This window comes from Colossoma macropomum, unplaced genomic scaffold (assembly GCF_904425465.1).
Source record: "Colossoma macropomum unplaced genomic scaffold, Colossoma_macropomum, whole genome shotgun sequence".
NCBI lineage: Eukaryota > Metazoa > Chordata > Actinopteri > Characiformes > Serrasalmidae > Colossoma > Colossoma macropomum.
The window spans coordinates 13,964,335-13,983,847 of record NW_023494806.1 but is presented as its reverse complement, the minus strand read 5'-3'; the positions used below and the strand labels follow the sequence as shown (position 1 = coordinate 13,983,847).

General features: G+C 40.1%; 1 protein-coding gene across 1 annotated transcript; it reads left to right on the top strand.

Annotated features, from left to right (window-relative positions):
* Window positions 1–2,144: 2,144 nt before the first annotated feature.
* Window positions 2,145–19,271, top strand: rgmb (repulsive guidance molecule BMP co-receptor b). The gene is made up of 3 exons (XM_036598801.1): window positions 2,145–3,063; window positions 11,144–11,664; window positions 16,169–19,271. The coding sequence occupies exons 1-3, from the start codon at window positions 2,961–2,963 to the stop codon at window positions 16,844–16,846; spliced, it is 1,302 nt and encodes a 433-aa protein (XP_036454694.1). The 5' UTR covers window positions 2,145–2,960; the 3' UTR covers window positions 16,847–19,271.
* Window positions 19,272–19,513: the final 242 nt, after the last annotated feature.

The window sequence follows — 19,513 nt, the reverse complement described above, 5'->3', positions numbered from 1 at the left end:
AAAACCAAGATACTAAACCAATTAATAATATTTCAATATAAAAGGATAAATAGGCAAAGTAAAATTTAACAGTCAATTAAAAAGATTATAAAAAGTAATAAAAATAAATCAATAAGACCAGTAATAGAATTGAGATAAAATATAAAAAATAAAATGATTGGGAAGAAAAAATAATAATAATGAAATAATAATAAAATTAAATAAAAAGGACAAGGAAAAAGTTAAACTCAACTAAAACAATATCAGATTGTCTGAAGATGGCTAGAAACCTTTGACTAGATTATTAATATGAGACTTCTTTCTGTGAAGAAGCTTTTGGAGGTATTAAACTCTTCAGATGTCTGGTTTCTGTCACCACCACTGTGAACAATTCTGACTCTGTAAGTTTCTCTAGAACAGTGCATTGCACATCACACCACTCTGAAAGACATTGTTTACACCATAACCATTTAATTATGCAGAAATTTTGAATATTTTGAAAATTTGGTGGAACTCCTCTTTAAGTCATTTCAATTTAAGCTGTGTGATAAAAAAGCAAGTAAAAGGGATGTAGAAGTAAAAAAAATGGGACTTCAGAAAAACACAATAGCCTTTGCTCACACTACATCACATTCACATTACCAGGCTGAAGCAGCACAAATCCACCTTAATTTTTGCCTTAATATGCGCAGATCTGATGTTTGCAGAGCTGTTTAGACATGCAAATCTGATCTTTTCAGATCAAATCTAAGCCATTTTGACTATGTTCACATTACAAGCCTCATGGCTAAATGTCAATGTTTTGCTCAGATCTGATTTTTCTAACTTGATGGCTTAAATTTGTGCAGGTGGACTGTTCTAACAGTGAATTCTAGAAGCTAGAAGGGTATAAAGCCCCCCAGCATTGGGCTGTGCATTCTTTACAGTGATAAAGCTCCATCCAGTACCTTTGGGATAAGTTGAGTGGAGATCTAGATCTAATCATCCAGGTCAGTACTTGACCTCACTAATGCTTTCATGGCTAAATGCAATCAAATCTTGACAGCAATGTTCCAACATCTAGTGCAGGCTTTCCAGTAGAGTAGAGGCTGTTACTGCAGTAAAAGAAGAAAATTCTGTATTATTACCCCTGATTTCAGAAGAAACAATGGACGAGCAGGTGTCCACAAACTTTTGGACTTGTAGTGTTTATTAAATGTGTTTGTTAGACTCTCCCACTCCCCTGCTGGACACTTGGTGTTCTGCGGCCAGTCCTTTTTGTTTGTAAGCGAGAGATAGAGAGACATTCTGGACTGTGTATGCCTAGAGGGAGGGGGCTTGAGGATTTGTGGCATTTCAACACCACTCTCACTGCAGTTATCCTGTGCAGGAAATGGGAACATATGAAAGTCTTGTAAAATCTTGAGGTGTCTGTATATTGTGTCCATAAACCAGCAGACTGTACCATCCCATAACGTCTGTCTTGGCTCAAAACTTTCCAAAGTTTTCTTGCCCTCATTTGTCTTTTGACCTCACACAGGACAGTTTTATGGGAGCATGCCAATTACTGTGCTATTAAAACTATTAATACACTGTGCACTTTTGCAGTACTAATACAACTAATATGTGTGCTCACAAAAGCTTTGTCTACATTAATTACACTAGATATACTTCAATTGTATTTCCAAACTAGTCCTAGGCTATTGTAACTTTGGAGTAATGCAAATCTCAAATTTGTTTCTGATTTCTGATTCATTTGTTAGATTGCATAAGCTTCATTCAAATCATGCACTTCATGCAGAGATCTTCAATATGTTTATCAATAAGGTATCAATAAAATGGGAATATTTTGATAACTCACTGATTACAGACATGCAGAGAGATGTGCCTGTTTACAGATGCCTCCATACTGTATATAACCTGTACATTTTATATTGTTGCTGTCGGGACAAGACCTTGTTATTTTTTCTTTTTAGATGCTTGAAAAGTAACAGCTGTCCTTTAAATTGTGTCAATATATATATAAAAGTCAAGAATCTTTTTCCTTCTTCTGTAAATTTGCCATTTCAGAGATACAAGATTTGGTTCAGACAGTGATGATATACATTTATATATACAGTTTACATTCTGTGTACAATATATAGTTGTTATACCTTCTGTGTTCCTTGTATTTCTTTGTATTTGCATGGTATTGTCTATTTATGTGCACCGTTTCGACGAAAATGTACCTCATATATACAAATGTATGTGGCTTTGTGATACTAATGGTAACCCAGACAGTCCTACTACTACTACTACTACTAAGAAGAAGAAGAGGAAGAAGAAGAAGGAGGAAAAGGAGAAATAATAAGACAGAAGAATAGTAATAATAGTAAAACATAAATAACTGTATATGTTAAGCGCTGTAGATCGGTACATATTACTTCCCAGTGGTTTTATAAAAGCGAGCGATTCAACCTCTCCGCCTGTCTTTATTCTCAAAGAGCGTCACACGTGGGCGGAGCTTATGTACCAACATGGGCGTGACATACTCTCGCAACGGGCGTGGCTTCCAAGTCCAAGTGGGCGTGGATTCCTCTCCGCGCTCCGCTCGTCTGACGATTCTCGTATCGATCTCTGGGTCCAAAAAAACCCACCCAGACTCGGTGTGCGCTGTAGGTTTTTTTGTCCGTGTGGAAGGAGAAATGCGATGTCCAGCGCGGACACACCGACCCCAACCGCCCTGTTTGTGGACTGACCGCTTCCCCACGGACCCAGGAACCTAAGAAGAAGAAGAAGAAAAGCCCCGTGGCTCCAGTACTCCTCACTTTTGCGTTGTTGTTTTTTCTCTCCCCTCCGCTACTACCGCTGCTGCAACTCTCCGGCGTGGACGGTTAAGCTCCGGAGCGCTAGCCTGTAGCCGCAGTTAAACTCGCTTTAGCGTCCCGGGGAGGAAGCGCCAGGCTCCGGCTCCTCGGCTCTGTCTCGCCCCGTGTCCCGTCCCGCTCGCTGGATGGCCGGGTATGGGGAGAGCAGGCTCCTGCTGCCCCGGGGCTGAGCGCCTCCAGCTCCCGGCCTCCCTCTGCCTGCTTCTCCTGGGATATCTGACTCTCCTGGCTCCGCTCGGTAACTCCTGTTTATTTCACAACGGCTCTTTCTGAGATGCTGTTTAGACCGTACAGTAAAGAGAAGTGATTTCAATCACTTACAAAAAAGACTTATAGTAATACTACAAGAAGGTATAAGATTTCTGTAGTGCAGTGTAATACTTAGGCAACAATATATACTATTTTTCCTCAACATAAATCCTTTATTACTGTCTTATAGTAATCTATAATACATGTTTACTAGCATGAACTGTAGCAGTTGTGTGAATTTACTATAAGATTCATGTTTTACTTTAGTTCTTTTTCATTAGGGATAGTATGTCCATGTGAATAAAATATATACGACACATATGTAAATATGTACCCATTTGAATTAAGTAAATGAATTGCATTAGTTTCCTCAGTGTAGTCAGTCAGACACTTGTCATAACGTAACGTGGACCTGACACAGCACTGTTCAGTGGCTCTTAGTGATATAGATAAGAACATTTGAATAATTCACACGTTTCCTAAATAGTTTTAAGACCTTTAAGAGTTAGAATGTGGCCAAAATCTACTTATTTTAAACAGTAAATATCAATCATTATTGTGAGTGCTTTTCACATTAAGAGAATCAGCCTTGCATTGTGTGCTGCATCTACAAAACAACAAAAAAGCATCTCATAATGTCTTTGCTATAATTTTCTGTCAGGACAAACTGATGATGGCATTAAAAAGTTTATATGCTTTGCTGAAGTGAAGCAGCCGGAGGGAGTTTGCTTTGTAGCAATGGTTTCGCCGTTCTCCTTACTCTGCATTGGTGTTGTATTGATTTGTACAGATTTGTAACTCTGGAGTGATAGCTTATAGCTTTCTGCTGCTACCTCAATGTCTGGCTGCAGGATCACTTTCACTCATGTGCAGACTGTACAGCGCAGTGCATTTTTCCCCTGACTTTGAGAGAAATGCTCCTGTTAAACGGTCAGCCTTTGTAAGGCTGTGAACTTCCTCTGCAGTTGTTTATACTGGTTTTGACCAGTGCTCCGATGTCCTTAGAGCTCAGGAGAAGTTATGATCTAATTCTTGATGAATTTAGTTCTTGAGCTGCCAATTTAGGCTTGCTTATCTCTCAAGAAACCAGATTTTTCTCCAGCAAAGGATGGTTCTCCTTCCCCAGCAGTGATGCTTCTTGTTCCGAAAGAAAGTGCTCCACACGTGGCCTTATTTTAAACTGAGTATGCTATTATGCATTTAATTTGAATTGCCATTTTGGGACCTGCTGGTGTCTTGTACCAGTTTGCGAGGTCTTTAAGGATTTCAGAGAAATGGAGTTGCCTTGTGATGAATAGGAGGCTGTGAATGCTACACATTTGGTGCGCTGTTTTCTCGCTTGGCTCTCTGACAGCTGCTCCGCTTTGGGTGTCCTGGCCGTAGCTTGTGTTCATGCCATTCTGAATTAATGGCAGTGGGAGAATACTGCTGGGTGTCCATTGAGTGGTCACACCTACATAATTAATTTAACGTGGACCCTGGGCAGTCAAGCACAACACACTTCGGTGGACCTTAGTGATGAGAAAAAGGGCTTTGAACCATTCTAACAGTTTCTTAAGCAGTTTTAAGGCGTTTGAGAACTGTAATGTGGCTAGAAATCTAGATGTGTTCATTTGAGGTTTGTCCTACTTTTCTTTTTCGACTTCTCCTGTCTGACAGACTTTATCCCAGCGGTTTTCACTATGTGTGTCTGATCTTTGTGGGGTTTAATGGCTTAAGGACTGAAGCAAATTTAGAATGTGGTGCTATAACAATGTGTCATTGTGCAACATGTGTGAAGTGATTTGTCAAGTTGTCAAGGCACTTTGACCACTTGGAGATCAAGATATGTCTTAGGTGGACTGATAAATTGTACTTTATTTCGGTTTTAGAAAGTGGAGTTCTGCTCAGCGTGTTGGATTTGCAAATGCAACATGGTCTTGATGGATTGAAGGAATAATTCAGTCAGTAATGCTGATTTTGCCAATAATGAATGAGGACAAATAGCTAACAATTAACATGGTAAAAGTGACCTCATGGTAGTTGGTGGCTGTTGGCATATAATTCTTCACATTTAGAGTGAGACAAAGAGCAGAACCTCTCTCTCTTTCTCTCTTGCCCTCCCTCTCTTGTCTTTTCTCATTTGTAGCTGCTTGTGGCTGATGTTCCTCACTGTCGTACAAGGAGTTGGGAATTTGATCTTTTGTTATCAGCGGGGCGCCTTTCGATTAGCCTCCTTTTAAACGCTGAATGACATTTACCAAACCTATTTGGTGAAAGAAATCGTCAGACTTTGACTGTTCTAAGAGAAATCCAGGCTTTAGAGCTGGAGATGTCATTCCGACACAGTGGCTTGTAATCCTCCCGCTGTACGCAGTTGTTAAAGTTCACCCCTGGGGGGGGGTAATGGCGGCAGGGGGGGTGCAGTTGACCTCTCTGCCCTGGCCAAATTCCACATCTTGAAATTTCACTCGCTGCACCGGCGTGGGCCCCTCTGCAGCTGAGGAGCGCCTCACTAGCGGCCGGCCACCCTGAGAAAATATTTCCAGCAGCTTTAATTGCAACAAGGGTGTGCTCTGTGCTCCGAAACGACACACTTCAGCCCCACAAATTAACTCGGCCTGTGAAACAAACACCTTGTTTTCTCTCTCACTCTCTCTCTCTCTCTCTCTCTCCCCTCTCTGTCTCTGGTTTATTACGAGTTTGGTTTTATGATCTTGGCTGAACCAGAAAAGAACACCAAGGACTTTGTTCTTTTTACCCTGAAGACTCTGAAAACTAGGCTGAGGTTTTACATGGCATTTTTAAACTTGAGAAATTCATGAAATGAGTGTTATTATACAGGCTTACGATCACTACGTTCACTTTCTGGATCTTTTCTCAATCTTACTTTGATACCTATTTCAAAATTTGTATTCTTATCCTGTATCTATCCCATATTACAGGGATTAATGTTTGTTGTTCCCTATTGTCTTCTCTTCTGTGTTAAGGCCACAAAGGCCCACCTATGTTGACATGGCAATAAATACTGAATATTGAATCTTTGAATTCTCTTTAAAAAGGTGGTAGAAGGTCTTCAAATTCAATACGTAACAAAGAGGAAGTTTTGGCGGTTGGGTTTAGCGTCACTATATGGCAGCACACTGAGACATTCTAACACAGACTGTGATAGTTTGATTTGTTCACCCTCTGCTGCTCGTAATAGTTTATGATCTGCTGCCCCCACCTGGGGGACCCCCAAAGACATTCCATTCCTCGCTCGCTCTGAAATTACAAACAGCCTTCAGCTCGAGGAGACTGGAGGAAGACTGGCCTACTTTCTCCTCCGTTCCTTCATTCCTCCTCTTATCAAGTGTCCCGGTGTCATTATTGTTATTGGTATGACTGTGGATCCAATTGCACGGCTCCCTCACAACAGCGATTTTGAAATAGGAGTGTCAGGTGACGGGCTAATTGTGTTTCAGCTACCTAGCCGTGAAAAACAGCTTGTGTCCATGACTGCTGTGAATTGGATTAAAACGGATCTCAGATAAAGGCCTCGCAGTTTGCTCTGATCGTACACCAGGGCTGCACTGACACCCGTCCTGCGAAAAAAACACCTTGTCTTTGCTGATTAGAGGTGGGCAGTATATGCCATATGTTTTTATCTTTTTGTTGGAATGCACAATGATATTGGAATCATATTGGTATTTGCAGATATTTGCTTGAAAATAAAATATTGGCATCAGACAGATGGCCGATATTTCAATCTAGGGCTGGGCAATATGACGATATTTATCGTTATCATGATAAGTTCTACCACAGTATGTCACAATATGCTTGATTGAGTATAGCATGAATGTAGTCAGTATTTCAAAGCACTTCATAACTACATATTTGATTACAAAGAGAGCATAATTAGACTTGTTTTATAGATTTAGTGCATCACAGTATGTGTAATGTTGAATACAGTCATTTTTAAATGTACTTTGTCTGTATCATATGGTAGAAAAATTAATACCTTAACGTTATGTAACATTATAAAAATTTCTTGAAGTGTTGTGATATTATATTTTTGCCATATCGCCCTGCTGGAATACCGAGCTAAATGCTTGCATTTTATTCATTTTTCTGCATCTGTAACCCTATAGAAATAAATGTTGCATTTCTATGTAGAGCTAATTAAGTCCCAATTTCTACATCTAAAAAATGTCTATGTATCACCATTGGAATTGGCAAACGTACACCCCAAAAATATCGACTATTACCAGCAACCCAGAATTCCCATGTCTGTATATCCTTTATATCCTTATCCTTGATTTTTGCGATAAATTTACATCACAGTGAGCTTTTCGGAGGACATCATAGGTATCATCATCAGGTCAGGAGAACTGTACATCTGAATGTACTGTAAAAGAGACTGAGACATAAAATAGAGAGCTTGTATACAACAACCAGCATACAGTAACTGTAATTGCTTTGCTACTGTTAACACAGCTAGCGTAGCGCTGCTGTTCCGGTGGATTTTATTCATTCCAATTTGTTCATAAACTTAACATCGTGATGTATATCTCATATCGTTTAATGGAGTTTCTCCTCCATTTCTTCTGCAAATGTGCTTTCAGATAGGCTTTGGAGGGCAGCATCTTTGCCACCATCCCACACATGCAGCCGGGTGAAGCGCTGGAGGCGCATGAGTTTGGTGGGTGACAAGGTCACGCGGGGCCTCCATGAAAAGCCTCTCTGTTCGTGGGTGAGACGCGGGGCATGCCTACTTAATGTGGTTACATCTGCAGCCGGCCCCTTTGTCATTTTAGAGCCTTTGCTCAGCTACCTTCTTCAAGTCATTCATAGATTCATGTCTTCAGTCATTAAATTAAAGATTTAAGAAGGGCTGCGCAGTATATCAGTAATCGTTATCGTGATACTGGTTTTTGCAGTACTGATGTCACAAAAGGCTTGACCGATCACAGTTCCACATGAGCCTCTCTGTTAGTTTTTTAATGAATGAAGAGTCTTGTAATCCGACAAAAATAATAATTTCGATCAAGATAATGCAGGCCATGTTACATTATTGATTCACCAGTACATTTTAATGCATTAAGGTAGATTGCTGTCACAATAAGTAGCAATATAATCTCAATACTCATATTTGGTCACACTTTATTTGCAGGCAGCCTATATAGAGACTTCATAACACACACATTAAGGCTGAATAATGTGTTTATAAAGCAGTACTGGAGTATTTATAAGAGGTCTGTTCTGGTAATCACAATATATCAAGATTTTATATGAAGTAAATTACATTACATTGACATGAAGGACCTTAAATGACAGATATTTCTTCCAATTGTAACACTGTTGTGAAGCATCATTCCCAAGTAATGGAGCTTAAGACAGAGACGTAGGTACAACAAATCAGTTCTACACATTTCTGCTTGAGAGTAAGCACAGAAGTGCAGTGTCTATTTAAGAGACTTGTGCAGCTGCAGAAATGTCTGCTTAACAGAAAGTGTACACCAAAATCAAATGAAAACTGTAGTGACCCCTTTATTGGGAGTAATGCTTTATAACAGTGATACAGATTGAACAAATGACTGCCACTTTAAGGCCCCTGATTTCAATGCAATGTCATTTATTTCAATGCTTATGCATGTGCATTATCCCTATGTAGGTGCCTTTTAAAAAAGTGCTACCTATAGTATTTTGCCTGTGTTTCTAATGAGTTATCTATGAATATTCATAGAGTAGATTTACATGCATCTGAATATTAATGGGTGTTAAAGTAAAGTAGTAACTGTTACTGAGTAACAGTTATATTTATTGTAGACACTGAATTTTAAGATGAATAACTGAATAACAAGCCTGTAGTTGAAGTGATTAAAGTGTGTTTGAGTTAACAACAGCACCTTCGCAGTGCAGCAGAACTGCTGAAGCCCACCACGTCTGAGTGAGTGCGGGTTCATTAAGGCCTTTCTCCTGCCGTTTTCAAAGCCTTGCCTTTTGTACCACAACATGGCTTCAGCTGGGCCTCCATATTGTTTTACAGCTTGTTAGTGAAACCCAATCTGGCCGTGCTTCGTCATGCCTCCTCCGCTGGCTGCAGCAGGCCACGGTGGGCTGATCTTCCGCTGCCGCTGCCTGCAGTACGCCATCATCTGATAATCAAATCAGATGCATTTGAATGGGCTGTGGTTGGGAGCTCTTGGCAGCGCGGGCTGCAGTGGGAGGCCCTTACTGTGGAAGATTGAGTCATTACAGGCGTGTTAATGGAGAGGCTGCAGCTCATATCAGATTATGAGAGGCCTCTCTCGCGCACTCTCACTCGCGTTCGCTCTCTCTCGCTCGCTTATTCTTTGACGCTCACTCTTTTACTCTCTCTATTGCTCACTCACTCTCTCTGAGGTAATGCAGTCGGACCACACTTGAGCAAGTCACAACTAATGGTGTAGGAGTGTTCTTCTCTCTCACTTTCACTCTCTCTCACCCTCTCTCTCTCGCTCTCAGGCGTTTTATTTTGTGCTATGTCATTGCTTGATAATGGAGTGAAGTGCTCTGTGTGTGAAATCAATAATGAAACAGAGCCTCTTACCGTTTTTAAACAAACAAAAACCATCGTGACTTGGTGTGGAGAAGGCTTTTTACTAGTGCAGAGAGCATTTGGACTTTCAGATGGCCAAAGAAACCGGAAAAAACCCACAAGTGGCCTTCGGCCTGCGGCCAAAAGTGGATTAACGTAAACATTTAAGCTCCATTTGAAGTGAATTTAGTTGAATATTAGCCTAGAGTAAGTGGCTAAAGTTGACTCTATGATGAGTGACTCTTTTGTAGTTCCAGGCGAAGGGTGCTAATCCGGCCTTTACCGCCTTTACAGTACAAATGCCTCTACTGTTTTCTCTCTTTGAGGTGCCGATTTATTTGATCTTATTGGCGCAATAAACGAGCTCCTCCACTGATAACAGGAGATTTTACACACTCTTTTTGAGTCGGCTCTTTCTACCTTTTTGCGTCTCGGTGTAAAACAACACACGGAGTCTGACCTTGAAGAAACGCTTACACAAGACACACCCTTGCTTAGGAAATTCCAGTTTGGACTGATTCAGGGCATATAGGGAAATATATTCCCACACCTCACACACATGCACAGCATAAAGGATAATGTTTTATAACTTTTCTTTTGCTATTGTTCTAATCATAGTGTCTTTAATTTCACACTGCATTAAAAGTCATTTGCAAGCCAACAAAAACGGACCAGATAGTAATGACATAATTATGTCTTATTACACAAAATCAGATGCGCTGCTTAATTCCACGGCACAAACTGTAATTTGAATGTTTTTTAAGCCTTGTCGTGTGAATGAAAAGCTGAAGCTCCACTACATACTCTCTCTGTGTTTTCTATCAATGAGAGCTGACAGTATGTTTGTAAATTACAGATGCCTTTTTAAACATTACGCCACACCTTTTTAGGTCATTAATTTTGACCGCAGTGGTTAGAAGGTTAGTTCAACTGAATGTGTTGTTCTGTTAGTATGCTATTCCTGTGTAGGTTGTATTTTAAGCTGTCAAATAAAATAAATCAGTCAGTGAATCATTCATTCAATCATAATCACTCCTGAAAAGTTGTAGAGGTGATAACAGGGTTTCTTAGGATAGCTATGATCATTTTCCTTATTGCCCGTAAGCCTCAGGATATCTCTTTGATGGTTTGTACTTTAAGCTTTCAAATAAAGAAATGAGTCAATCATTCATTCTGTCAAAACCAAGTATCGTTCAGCACTGGTATTGCAAGTTGGCCTCTGTATTAGGACCCAACCAATTCATCATATTGATCGAATTCATCGAATTTCTGCTGATGCCAATGAATTTGTAGAGCCTTAAAGCCCCAGGGAGCCTGTTTTCTTTTTAAGTTGGTTAATCTTGCCCTTGAGGTCACACAGTATACATGTATAAAGTATGTGCTGTGAGTAACTTCACAGTGACCATTAAATGACTTGTGTATTTTTCTCTCTCTCTGTGTAAACAGGGCAGTGTAGATCTCGATTAGCCCATGACACACTTCTCCCTAGATGATCATTAAAATGTCCCTTTCCTTTTGCCTTGCTGTACAGGGGAGAGCCAGGTGCAGACCCCGCAGTGTCGGATCCAGAAGTGCACCACAGACTTCGTCTCACTCACCTCACACCTGAACCCCTCTCTGGATGGCTTCGATGCTGAGTTCTGCAAGGCTCTGCGGGCCTACTCAGGCTGCACCCACCGCACATCCAAGAGCTGCAGGGGCAACCTGGTCTTCCACTCAGCCTTGCTGGGCATCAGTGACCTCATGAGCCAGAGGAATTGCTCCAAGGACGGCCCCACGTCCTCCACCCACCCCGCGGCCCCCATCGAGCCTTGCAACTACCATAGCCGCCACCAGCACCAGGCCACCCTGCCTGGGACGGGGGCGGAACTCCCACGCCCCAACTACCTTTTCTGCGGCCTGTTCGGGGACCCGCATCTCAGAACGTTTAAGGACCAGTTTCAGACCTGTAAGGTGGAGGGGGCGTGGCCCCTTATTGATAACAATTACCTGTCAGTGCAGGTGACAAATGTGCCGGTGGTGCTGGGTTCGAGTGCCACAGCGACTAATAAGGTGAGTTGTTATGAAGGGTGTGAATCTGTGACCTCTCAGTGATTTAAGTTCTTTAGGAAATTTCAAATTTAGCCACAGTTCGATTTGATTATTTTGTCATGGCTCACAATTATAATTTAAAATACACTGAATACACAAATGTGACTAGAGGAACTATTTACACAGTCATGGATTACAGACAGTCAGTAAAGTACACCAGGATTTTAGGAGCATTTTAGCATTAAATTGCCAAGAATTTAATTTTAGCCAAAATATTGAATCGCCACCTTCAGATAATGATGCACTGATGCATTTCTACACCCATAGTTGTTAGTTTTGTGCTTTTTTTGCTTCTTCTTTTAAAGGAAATCTTCGCCCAAAATGCTAAAACTGAAAGCTTGAAATCACTTAGCAGATCTTATTTGTAATGGAGGCACGTTGCTTTTTCAGTTACTTTTTGAGACGAAGTATATCTGTGGAAAAAAGATATTTCTATAGAACTTTGAATATATACAGTACTGTCAAAAGGTCTGAGAGCACTCTTAATTTATTCAGTTCATTTTTTATGAGATATTTCTGAGGACAGATAATCCCCCTGCATAGGTGAAAAAACAGGAGTCTCCAAAACTGGAGTTCAAAATTATTTTAAAGATTGAGAGATAATGAAACCCCAGACAACCTGGTAGACCACCAAAACTGTCAGTGCTTAAAGCTTTCATCTTTGAGAGAGAGAGAGCACAAAAGAAAGACAAAAAAAAACTCCACTCTTGCTTCAGGTCTGAAAAAATCTGCAGGTGTGTCTTGTGAGAAGACAACTCAACACTTTGAGTCTGAAAGGATGTGTAACTGCCAAGAAGCCATTACTTAGAAAAAGGAAATAGAGAAAAGGAAGAACGTTTGCACTAGAACACCGAAATTGTTCATCTGAGATGTGGCGTTTTATGGATGGATGAGTCTAAATTTGTATTATTTGAGATTATTTGGATCATGAGAAGCAGAAAATACAACCAATGTCTGAAATTTAAAGACTGAACTTTAAAGATTTCTGCAGATTTCTTGAGAATTTGAAAGCAAATCTCCCAAAAAGAATGTAAGGTGTAACAGAGGCAAAAGGTGGACACACTCAGTAGTTGTTGAGGCTTCTGTGCATTTTTTTTGTTTTCTACTATTTTCCTGGTGCTGAAAAATGAATAACTTGTAGCCAACTTAATGGCCATTTCGACTGGAAATGAAATATATGAAGGGTGACTTGTACACAGTGCTGTAGGTCATTATCACAATTTAATCTCACTGCAGATGTTATTAGTCTTGGTCTTAGCTTTACAGCATCATGCATGTAGTAAACAGGGGTCAGTTTATTGAAACCATCAGCACTTACCAGTTTTTCCTTTTTTAAAATGTCGCAGTTCTTTAATCACAGCACCATATATGTGTCAGAATTGATTAACTTGTTTTAATTAAGAGTGTCAAAGAAAGCTTATCAGCCGGATGCACAGATGGCTATTTCAACTTTGACCAAGTATTCATAGGTGTTAGTTGGACAAAGCAGAACGCAGGTCTTGTGACTAACACTTGTGACTAACGTGTCCGTGAAAGTCTAATGTTGTTAATGAATGGATGTAGCCTGGGCTGTGGCGCAATCCTTAATAAGGTAGCCTTGAAAGAAGGCTCTGTCTCTATTTTTCCAACTGCACGGCTGTAAGACCTCTCTCTCTCTCTCTCTCTCTCTCTCTCTCTCTCACTCTCTCTCTCTCTCTCTCTCTCTTCTCTCTTGCTCCCTCTGCCATGCACGGGACACAGCTGCAGCTGCTACATGCTAAAAGCCATTCTACCTTTAAGCAACAGTAAAGATTTGTTCAAAAAGAGGTGAAAGGTTTCAGATATTTCACAGACAGATGTTGTTGTTTGTCTGTTTTTCTTCAAATTACAAAAGTTTAGGCTGATTGAAGAGGCTAGCACTCAGTTGGACTAGGCTAATGCTAACTACCTCTCATTTGTGACCTTGTGACTTTGGAGGTGGGGGCGCATTATTAACTGTTTGCCCGTAATTATTAGCACACACTGCTCAACTGAGGCCCTTTCAGCTGCCTCACCTAATGGCCAGCTAGTGGTCATTTTTCATCCATGTCATGTGAACAAAGCTTGCATTCATCCTTCACTAATGTAACGCCACACATCTTGTTAGTCAGCAGGCCTTCCCCTCCTTTTCAGTGTTGTGGAACGACATGCTTTTAAACCTGTACAGTATGTTTGTGGGTTTAGTAGACCACACATACAAGTGCACTACTCAGCAGCCAGAGTTCCGGCACAACTGAAATAGCAAGTAGATTTAATGTTACATTTTTAAGCATACTTAAGTTAAAACATCCCAAAACAAAACTATCAGTATGTTCTTCATGATCTATAATTGTGAGGGTCCTACTGATATGACATTTTTTAATACTGAAAAAATAAAAATTCAGGCAGTTTTAGTTTAACAGTGCTTTGCTGGCTGATATGGTGGTAAATTGTCAAATACTATTATGTCAGATCACATTTTTTGCAAATGCACAAAGACTTAAATAATATTAATATAAATCAGGCCACTTATAAATAACCTTATAACCTAACATTAAGACAGGTAAAAGTAACATGAACTCACAAGTCTGTACTCTAAAACAGGAATTCCCTGTTTGTGTCATTTGTTGACAGTTTTATTTTTTGTTCAAAATAGCATTACATTTTTGAAAATGATTTCTTATATGGACTATTCTACCATGATCCCACAATAAAAAAAACAGAGAACAATTATTCAACCTTAAATATTTGCTATGATTATGCAATGATCTATTTAAACCCTAAGCATTATAATAAAAAAGCTAAATATATACAGAATTATAATTTATAGGGTACTTTCTGTTGAGAGATGTCTGTCTCAAACCCTAACCCATACATTTCGACTTGTGTTTTTTTTTGCAGTTTTTGTCAATGTTGTTTTCAAAAAGATCTTTTTTATTTCTTTTTAAAATAAGCTGATTAATGTAAATTTAAAAGGAGTTTAAGTTTTAAATAAAAAAAATAAAATTGCTGTCCCACTTTTTCGTGGCCATGTTTTCAAGTTTTAGCCCATAGGCAGAGCCTTATTTTAACCACACCCCCTTATTTTAGAGCAGGAAGTAAGACTGCATCCCTGTCTACATGGTGGGCAGGTACACCCATTGTTTTGAAGTAAAAGTGTCCCAAAGTCTAAAAATCAGAATTGTCACTACTGAAACACATATGTCTGCATTTAAGTTAACTTTTTTGTATTCCAATGAAAAATATGATGATTTTATGTGTGTACAGCTGTTCAAAGCTGTGTTTGCCAGTTATGTACTGGCCAGCGTTTTTCAGTTCTGCTCAAAATCAGCTAAAATTTTCACAACTCAAACAATCACTACAGAAACATTTGGTAAAGTTTCAGTAATGTTGTGATTGTTGTGACAAAATGAAATGTTAAATCATTTATTTTAGTAAAATAAACATAATTAAATTATAGGGTTACTCTAAGCAAAATGATTTTAGTCTAAATTCCATGTCAGTTAAAAGTCGTAACTGTGTTTTCAGTAGAATGATCCAAATAAGAGATGAAGAGACGTAATTGATACCAGTAAATCTATAATGGAGCTTTGATACTGGTTGATTACATCTGTCAAATGATATAAAGCTATAGGAAAGAGCCAGGAATGAGGTATCATAGCCTCGTTTGTTCACACTATATAGACACAAATATCAAAACCTGACATTTTGTGGTGTAACACTTGATTCCTACATCTCCCAGAGTTCTGTTGCACTGTTTCAGTGTTGGGGGCGTGGTTATATCAGCATTGCACAGGCATGGCCATGCCTACTGAACTACTGTGAGTCATTTAGCACCACAGCTTCAGTAAGAATCTACATTTTCTGTAGAATTAATTAACGTTTTAGTCAGTCAATCTGCCAGTTTGTGCAAGTCTGTCTTTATCTTATACCACTGAAGGTGGTAGCAGTTAAAAAATTAATATATAACCTGAACTGCTAGAAAGCACATCATTTGTACTGAGATACATTGGAATATAGTCATAACACCTCAAGCCAGAAGGTCTCAAAAAGGATTTAAAGGTTGGACTTGAATCAGCCAGCGTCAAATCCAGACTTGAAAGGTTGGACTTAAGTTGGGAAATCCCTAAGGTTGACTGTCGCTAACAACTGAGCCAACACTGCTTTGGCTGCTAGAAAGAGTGGTCACTTAAGATTACAAAATATTTATCAAAGTTCAGCAAAGTTAGCTGAAATATACTGAGGTATTGCACTTATAAGCTGCCTTCGTAGACTCTAGTGTGCATTTCCCTCTTGTACTGCAGCTGCAACACCTTCTGACATGCTGCTAAAAATAGCCTGTACTTATTTAAAACATTGCCTTCATATAGAAAACTTACCAAAAGTATGATTGTGTGCTTCATTCAAATTGTGTAGAAAAAAACACAAAACCAAATGAAACTCATCACTCTCTGTTTTGTGTTTTCAGATAACAATAATTTTCAAACCGTACCAGGAGTGCACGGACCAGAAGGTGTACCAGGCGGTGACAGATGACCTGCCGGCGGCCTTCGTGGACGGCACTGTGATGGGTGGCTCCAGCGAGATGCGCAGCTTGCTGGTGGTAGAAAAGTCTCCAGGCCATCACGTAGAGCTGCACGCTGCCTACATTGGTGTGACAGTGGTGGTGAGGCAGCTGGGCCGCTACCTGACGCTCGCTGTGCGCATGCCTGAGGAGCTGGCCATGGCTTTCGATGAGACACAGGACCTGCAGCTGTGCATGAACGGCTGCCCCAGCTCAGAGCGTATCGACCAGGAGGGCCGTCTGCAGCTGCCCGTGCTGGGCCTCCAGCAGCAGCAACAACAAGTCAGGCCAGGGACAGCGACAGCCCAGCGGGGGTCCACCTTCAGCCTAGAGAGTGCCTCCAGCAAGTGCAGGGAGCAGCTGGAGGTCAAGGACATTTACTTCCACTCCTGCGTTTTTGACCTCCTGACCACCGGGGACGCTAACTTTACCTCAGCCGCCTACAACGCGCTGAAGGACGTGGAGATGCTGCACCCCAAGAGGGAGCACTGGCACATTTTCTCACGCTCAGGAGCCCAGAAAAGTTCCTCAGCGGCCATAAGCGCACTTCTGCTTTGCTTACTCATGGCTGTACTTTTGTAATCATAAAGGCAAAAACATGAGAAAAAGTGGAAAGACACTGAAAACAATCATAACGTTGCTTGTATATACTGTGTAAACGCCTGCGGAGGAGGCTGGAGACGTACCTTTCTATGACTGTAAATTTTGTGTACATGCCATTTGCAGGGGTGGGGCGGGAAGGGGGCGGGGTTTGGACGTCTTTTTTTTACGTGTGTGAATTTTTGTGACCTTGTTTTGTCGTCGTCCTCAGGAGAGGAAGTCTTAACAGAAGCACTTTATTTTTTATGTTGCTACGTAACTACAGAACAGTGTTCCATAGAACCAGAGCTTTTCTCGGTACCCACAAGCGCTTTTTGTTTTGGTTTGTTTTTCGGTGAAATTCTTCACATCTCTGTACATAGATAGGACTTACCTCACCATTTAACTCCACACAACCATGTGACAGTAGCTTTTTTGAAGGGCGCAGTCTCCCTAGTAATGTGGTTTGACGTTCGAAGGTTCAGAAAGAATTGTGACAGTCACAGTATCTGTCTGTACATCTTTCCTCGTTTTGTAGTCTAGAACTCAGTATCGTCTTTGTCTCAGTGTAGATTTAAAACAAAAAGATATGAAGAATTCAAGCAAACACGGCTGAAGTAAACCTAAACCTCAATGGCGTAAAACAGGGACTTCACTGGTGTTCAGTGGCTTGTTGCCCATCCAGCAGGGCAAATTTCATTTGCATTAATAATTCTGGTCCTGCATTTCATCAGCGACAATCAGAATCTTTTCTTTACCCAGCACAGACATTTACCAGTCATGGATAGCATAAAGATGGCAAAGCAACGTGATTTGATTAAGATTTTCCTCTCCAGAGCAAGGTCCAGCACTATATTCACTGAGGAAACTGGAAAGTAGTGATTTCTCCTTTGCTAAAGTGAGCCATGCCTTGCTTCCTGTGATCAGCTCTCTCTTTGACTTTTGGCTCACTACTAATGTACTAACTTTTCTTTAGTTTAGCTCCGTTGCCAAACAAGTTCCACCGTCAGTTATCTCCTGTTCAGTACGACTTTCTTGTTTCCCTCCAACCAAAGATCTTGTGCATTCTTTTGCTATTACAGCGTGCAGCTGGTGCGAGCAAAAATATACATCTATTAGGTATGTACACTGTTGTTATACCAGAGATGGTCAGCATTGCCGTTTGGTGCATTATCTTTCCTTATGAATGATATTCCATATGACTTTTGTTTTGCCAAAAATCAGTGTGGGCCACTGTTTCAGGACACACATACAAGGTATTTCCTAATTAGCACATGAAGCTCATGGCACTATTCTAGGTTTTGTGAGCCAATGCCCTGCATAAACACAACCAATTAGACCATTTTTATGCCAGGATTCATGGTAAGAAATGCAAAAATGTGTTTGACAATGTTTTTCTCCTCAGAGAATGCTTATGGGTGTCTTAAAGAGCATCTTTAAGGACTTTCCACATCCACAAACCGTTTGAAGTACGTTTATTTGGAGAACTTCCAAATATCCAATTGATTTTGAAGAAATATTCCCAAAACATGCTGTTTCCCTAAAGAAAAAGCTCACTGTGCTTTGAGTTTGCAATGAACTGATTATGCCAGCGATGTAAAATCTCATACTTTATGGTGATTGCCTTACGGTGCATCCACAATGGAAGCCCATAGAAACACTCCCCACCTAAAATCTTCCTTTGTACCATATTCCTTTTTTTAAAGACTTGCTACTGTAGACTCATGTTTGTACGTTTATTTGCAACTACTGCCAGTGCCGAAGAGCTGCTACCATACTGTGACAAGTGTAATAGATTGTATTTGGAACACTGGGAGCGGTGAGTGGCCAAATCCTAGATGGTCTGTATTGATTGGCCGAATCCTTAGATGGCCTGTATCGATTGGCCAAATATCAGATGGGCTTTATTTCATTATATAATGGAATATTTAAAGACCAGAGCAAGGCATCTGAGTGCAATTAACTGCAAAGGTAAGCCTTCATCCTGTGTTTTTGCTTTGTTGCGTTTGATTTTGTGATTTTTTTTTCGTGAGTGAATTCTGTTTTTGTGAAGAGTGACTGCTCAATGTTTATACTTAAATTATTTATGAAATATAGTGTCTTGTTAGAGAAGTTAAGCTCCATATTCTTGCTGTTCAGAAAAAAAAGTTTCAGATGTGATTGTACTGCCACCTAGTGGACCACCATTGTTACATCAGTGTTTTAGTATTGTACTGGATGCGGTGACTTAAAAACAAGGAAAAAAGGAAAAAAATGTGTTTTATTTAAAACATTAAATGAAAATACATAAATGTTGTTGACTTTTGTTGGTTACTGTTCATCAGATAATGTCACTTATTATTAACGTGTCTCTGTATTGACAGTTTAACAACTTACAGACACTGTATCGTTGTGTTTTTCAAATACAAAGCGTACACATTCATATCCAGAAGTCTGCAGATTTATATTGTGAGTGTTGCTGTGACATCAAATCAGACATGCTCAGAAGCCTTGGCACAAATCTCTCTCACACTCTTAAAGAGGAGTTCACTGACTTTTCAAAGTGCCTTCATAATTAAATATTTAATATGTACACAAAGTCATTCAGAGTGGTTTGATGTGAAATGAGAAACATACAGAATCAGAACTGGTCACAATGGTTTTGATAGGAACCAGATGTCTGAAGTATTT

Coding starts and splice junctions, on each gene's coding strand:
- rgmb (XM_036598801.1), top strand. CDS start 2,961: ATGGGGAGAGCAGGCTCCTGCTGCCCCGGGGCTGAGCGCCTCCAGCTC. Junction 3,064..11,143: donor GACTCTCCTGGCTCCGCTCG/GTAACTCCTGTT, acceptor CTTGCTGTACAG/GGGAGAGCCAGGTGCAGACC. Junction 11,665..16,168: donor GTGCCACAGCGACTAATAAG/GTGAGTTGTTAT, acceptor TTGTGTTTTCAG/ATAACAATAATTTTCAAACC.